We start from the raw sequence: 6,066 nt of genomic DNA on the forward strand, positions 1-6,066 counted from the left end.
GTGAAAAGTAAAACGTACATTGACATTTGTGTCAGAATTTGATTCTCCTTTTGTCCTTGTGAGTTGTGAGCATTGGGAACAAGAGGAGCAATTTTTCAGAGTGCCGGGTACACCAAAAAATTTTGGTGTACCCTCACTCATAATGGTGGACTCTACCCTCACTTATTTTTCAATAAAAAAATAAAATCAAATTCTAATGAGTGAGGATACACCAAAATTTTTTGGTGTACCCGGCACTCCTAAAAATTTTTCGAACAAGAGGACCCTGTGTCAGAATAAAATTTATATATTTTCCATCTTTTAGTAGTCCTTTGGTCCATCCCTAAGAGCAAAACCCTATTCCACACCATGAATCCGAAGCGCTTGTCTTTGAGGTCTAAATATACCACTTTTGAATCTAGGTTCACAAAAGGTTTTCTTCAAGCCTTGCAGAGAATTAATAGGCAAAGATCTATATCATCATCAACAAATATACTTTCTCCTATGGAGATGTGTAGAAGATATTTGAGTGTTAAGAATGCTGCTGATGCTGCCATGGCCTCAGCAGTTGGGACTAGAAGAGCTTGGAGTAGCACTTTGCTTACGAAGATTAATCGAAGCCACAAGGGTTCGCAGATTTATAATTGTTCAGCCAGAAGAACTGACAATAGTAAGAAGAGGATGAAGATGAAGAAGTGTGATGATGAGGAAGAGATCGGTACTATTTGGGAGGCGGACGAGCTTCGGAAGTTTGTACCAGGTGGGGAAGCCATGGATATTTGCAGCTTGTTGGATGAGGCTGCGCATTACATAAAGTGTCTCAAGACTCAGGTAAAGGTGATGGAAAAGATTGCAGATATCTGTTCTGCTGTTTGATCAGCTATATATCATATGTTGTTAATAATTTTGGATTGATTTATATAATATATATATATATATATATAATAATTTTGGATTGATGTATATAATATATATATATATATAATAATTTTGGATTGATTTATATAATATATATATATATATATATATATATATATATATATATACAGTTTTAATCACACACATAAAAAAGGCGACAATATATGGCCTGAAAAATAAATATTAATTAAATTGCATAGAAGCAAAGTAAAATGAAGAATAAAATTGTAATGCATCCATATAGCGTCAAATCTTTAAAGAGGTGTATATTTGTTGTGTGCATGTGTGTAGTGTCTCTCTCGTGAGGAGGGAGAGGGGGAGAGAGAGAGAGAGAGAGAGAGGGAGAAACGGAGACTCATATTTCTCCATCTAATTTAGGAAAGCTTTGTCCACTTGTTTTATTAAGTAACAGACAGAGATATATATATATATATATATATATATATATATATATATGTATATGTATATGAGGCTCCGCTTTAGTACATTACATATATATTACCCACATATGTTCTTTTTCTCCTCAATCTTGGATTGCTTGCTCTTGAAGATAAAGCTAATTCTTTGAATGTAGAATCACAAATTGGCATGCCATAACTTTAATAATTTCAGCAAACCAGAAAACCTCGAGAGGCAAGTCGACAACTAACAAGGAAAAATATAAAAAATATTACCTACAAACATGATCATGAGAATATTTTGTTTTTCAGTTACTTCCTTGGTGCAGTTCTATGAAAATATATATAATATGAGAATTATTTTTATTTTTATTTTATAATAGCTCTAGTTTCTTTTGCAAAGGTCAAGAACTAGCAATCAAAGCTTGCAGATCCAGTAGTTTAAAGCCTATGCAGGTTAACCAATTTCATTTGAGAAAAACCAAAGGCCACAAGAATATAATCTATAGACACCACTGAAGACTTCACTCCTCCTTTGTCCATATATAGCAAGAAATGAATGAAAAATGAAAGCGCAAATTTAATCTTAGCATTCTAAGCAAACACAATGCTACAAGTGAAATTCCACAGCAAGTATAGATGCTTCACGAAGCAAACACAAATCCTTTGTTCTATATATGTTTCTCTGAATAATATGTCAAACAGGACTTATTCGAATGCATCCCTAGTTATATACATCAACCGCCTATAATTTAAGGATCTTCTCTTCCTCGATCTCTAGGGTAGGAAATGCAATCTCTAATGTTGTCAAGCCCAGTGGCAAGCATAACCATCCGTTCAAACCCTAAATCAAAGCCGCTATGCTTAATAGTCCCAAAGCGCCGCAAGTCCAGGTACGATTGATAATCCTCAACGTGCCGTCCCATCTCCAGAATCCTACAATCCCACAAGAATTTGCAGATAATCGATCATGTCACTAATAAATAAAGACAAGATGAAAATGCATATGTACGTAGTACTCGTACGTTGTCATACCTTTCCTTTAGAACACCGTAACGCTCTTCCCTTGGGCTTCCACCGATCAACTATCCAACCTGAAAACATGAAAAACACAAACATTTTTACGTGCTGAAAAGATGCACGATGCCAATCTACGTGTACAGAATAGAACGCATTAAAATAAAAGGAAAAACCTTTCAGAGGAAAATGCCTTACTTTTGGGACGACGACATCCATAGCAAACACTGTCTCACCGTCTTCATTGAGGCTATAGAAGGCTTTGGTCTTTTTCGGATAGTTGTAAACAATAACCGGCTGCTTAAATTTCTCCCCGGTCAAGTATCTGCACGAAAGAAAAGGAAAAATCATTGAACTCACTTTAATCAGTATCATAAAAATACAAAACCAGCAAAGAAAAAATTAATGATATTGGACTACTGCATAGACAACATACCTTTCATGCTCATATGCCAAATCAATCCCCCATTCCACATGGTTCTCGAACTTCTGCACAGTTCATAACATCAGGCGCACAAGATTATAAAAACGTTAAACATATGCATGAAGCCCCTGTTGGAGCAATATTAGAAAATATGAAAAATAACAATATAATTCCAATGATAATAATCATAAAGAAATTCACGACATCAATTATATATGAGATTAATATAAACAACTAGAGAAAAAGTTAGAATAACTGACAAACTTGGAGATTGAGGCTTGCATAAATGCAATGTGCTAAAGATAGAATTTCGCCCCTACTCTTATGCTTGTAGTTCGGTAGGCGTCCATCTCCCAGGATTCAACAATCTATAATCCGAAGTCAAAGCACTTCAATCTTCGAACTCTGACGAACTTTATATATTCCGTACTCTCAAGACACGACTCGGAATTTGACTCACAAAACATGAGAGAAACAAAGTGGGGAAACCCTATTTCTCAAGAGTAAAATTAACTCTAATTTTCTATCTTTAATACCAATGGTTTCATGGGTTTAAATAGAATCCAATTTCTACTTATTAAAGAGATGTAACTTTTCATCTATAAGTATACATCACTTATCAAGGAATACACCTAAACAATATAACCTTTCCAAGAAATTGGTTAACAATATTTTTCATTCAATTATTAAAATTATATATTACAATATATAATTTCCAACAGCCCCTGCTTCCGGCCCTCGCTACTCCGTCACTCAGATAAACAGATAGTTTGCTACCAATTATTAAGTGAGCAAATATATATCTAGAAGGTTAAGTTTTTTGTTTTCATGGATGCCGGATTGATGTCACTTCCGCTATGTTTTGTTTCTCTATATCTAGAAGGTTAAGTTAGTTGTATATATAAACAAAGGAAAAAGGTCTTATTTGCTGTCCCAATGGCATTTGTTAATCAATGTGTCATCGAACTAGCGACAGACGAGCTAAGCATCCTTGTAAGCAAAAGACAGACCAACTAAGCATTCTTGTAAGTAAAAGATAGACCAGCTAAGCGTCCAAGTAAGCAAAAGATTGACCAGCTTAGAGTTTTATGTTAAAAACCGAAAGGATTGCTTTGCCGTTAGATTGAGAAAGAGGCCTTTACTGGTTTTTGTCAATTTTATAAGGAATAGTCCGTGACTCGAGAGTGTTGCAAACAGCAAACTCTTACCATGCACAAGATCAATACTAACAAGCATCATTCCGTAGTCAGCCCATAAAAAGGTCTTATCTATGTTGGGACTGATGGGCTTATTAGCCAAAGCCTTTGAAAATCCCGATGAGCTTCTCAGAGAGAGAGAGAGAGAGAGAGGATGACATTTGTATACCTTTATCATTACTTACAAAGTAACAACATGAATATACACATGATAGTATAAAAAGCTTTACAACTTTACAATTCTAGCCTAAAGTATGTTTTCTTGCCGTCTATTTTCGATTCCCAATCCTCCCTGTATGCAGTAGTTGCTTTCCAAACCAGTTAAGGTGGTTCAACATGACCGTCGGGATCATCTCTTTTATTGTACCGTCCTTGTAATGTTCTGCGTTCGTAACCCCGACCATCAGTGTGTACTAAATTAGCATTATATATGCCCCGTGAGTTCCCTGATTGTTGTTTTCATTGCTACGCCTTCATTGGAGAACCTGTTTGAGGCGTTAGTAGGGACAGCAGGTCTCTGATTCGAGAGCCGGTGCCCCAGAAAGATGCAAGAAACAGGCCCATGATGGCCATGGCAACAACTGAACATGCTGGAGGAACGGCCTGGCTGCTCCCAAGGAACTGGCTTGCAAGGAGCCCTGCCAAAGTGGAACTCTGCATTCCTGTGCACAAGGAAAGTGTCCTACTAACTTCTTCTTCTTGCCTGTGGTGACAACAATAACATTATATATACGGGAACATGAGGATATAAAAATGCTCCTGACTTCGGCTTTAAAATTTCTTAGAACCAAGTGAGCTTAATGACTCTCCTAGAAACTATCAACAGACAAGTTTTCATAGATACTTGCTATTTGAGACCGGGGATGCAATGATCAAACATGTAAGTTATTAGCAAGATCATCAAGGGTGAAAGATAAACACCTATGGAAGATCCACTGAAACATGAAGAATCAAAGTGAAAAACAAGGGCAACGGCAACAAAGGTTGCTAATTCTCATATTATACCGACGGCTCACAGTTCTTCCTCACAGTGGACAAGACATGACTTCCAAGCATGAACTTTAACATTCTATGACAAAGGAACATTTACCTCAAACCTGGAGTTTTGGATACCCAGTATCCAAGTGTAAAGGCCACAGCGTGAAATGCTATGACTGGAAATATCAACCGGAAACCCTCTACAGATAGAATTTGACTCCGGTTAATTGCAAGAGGACTACCAATGCACAATGAAGTGCAAATCATAGCAACAACTGGCATCACTGGTTGAAGGAAATTGACAACTGGTTTTGCGTAAGTATTGAGCACAAGACCAATTGTGACCGGAACAAGAACCACCTAACATGTAAAATAACAATGTCAATGAAATGTACATTAAGCATCAATAATAGAAGCAGAGCTAAATCACCTGTATCACTAAACTCCCAGTTACCTGCAATATTGACTTTGACATGGCAACAGCATCAACCGGAACAACAGAACCGATTAAAAGGCCAGTTAGTAAAGGCGTTAAGATCATGGAAGCAATGGTGGTGGTGCTGGTGAGGAGAATGCTCAAGGCCACATCTCCTTTGCTCAAGAAACTAGCATAGCTAGACAGCTGAGCCCCTGCAACACAAGCGGTGAGAACAAAGCCAGCGTAGAACACCCTCGGCACGCCAAATGCGTTTGCAATTAGTACCCCAAGTAGCGGTTTCAGCACATACTGCGCGATAAACCCAACAGAGAGTGGTAAAGGTCTGCAACAGATGAGAAGTAAAGAGTATTGGAAGCACACTCAAAACCTCACTGACAGATTAGGATAAATAAATGACAGTAAGAAGAATATATACACAATGCTGAACAAAATATTACCTTTTGAATGCAAGAGCAAAATCATCAACCGAAAGTTTGATTCCAATTGACAGCATGATCCCACCAAGAGCAGGGGCATATAAATCCTTGGATACCCTGTATTAATTTTGAGTTAATACATTGCTAAACTAAATTAACAAAAAATTAGTCTCTCATGTGCCTATAATCAAACACATGCAAGCAGTCCCAGCTCATGAGCTTTAAAATTTTCCTAAACCAAAATCTCTGAAGTTAAGAGTTGACTAAAATGATCCAGGATTAAAGATTACGACTTTAGCCT

General features: G+C 37.0%; 2 protein-coding genes across 2 annotated transcripts in view; one reads left to right on the top strand and one right to left on the bottom strand.

The window, feature by feature from the left end:
- The first annotated feature begins 261 nt into the window (after positions 1–261).
- Positions 262–917, top strand: LOC137722117 (transcription factor IBH1-like). The gene has a single exon (XM_068461097.1). It carries the CDS (start codon positions 349–351, stop codon positions 853–855), a length of 507 nt encoding a protein of 168 aa, XP_068317198.1. The 5' UTR covers positions 262–348; the 3' UTR covers positions 856–917.
- A 3,170-nt stretch (positions 918–4,087) lies between these two features.
- The window catches only part of LOC137726300 (probable sodium/metabolite cotransporter BASS3, chloroplastic), a gene marked incomplete in the record, with an annotated part of 2,445 nt that continues 466 nt past the window's right edge, over positions 4,088–6,066 (bottom strand). The window contains 4 exon segments of the mRNA XM_068465210.1: positions 4,088–4,635; positions 5,023–5,270; positions 5,365–5,671; positions 5,787–5,882. Of these exon segments, the coding sequence (XP_068321311.1) occupies positions 4,398–4,635; positions 5,023–5,270; positions 5,365–5,671; positions 5,787–5,882 (889 nt within the window).

Source organism: Pyrus communis, chromosome 2 (assembly GCF_963583255.1).
Source record: "Pyrus communis chromosome 2, drPyrComm1.1, whole genome shotgun sequence".
Classification (NCBI taxonomy): domain Eukaryota; kingdom Viridiplantae; phylum Streptophyta; class Magnoliopsida; order Rosales; family Rosaceae; genus Pyrus; species Pyrus communis.

Bases quoted from the DNA above. Each gene is read 5' to 3' on its own strand.
- LOC137722117 (XM_068461097.1), top strand. From the start codon at position 349: ATGAATCCGAAGCGCTTGTCTTTGAGGTCTAAATATACCACTTTTGAA.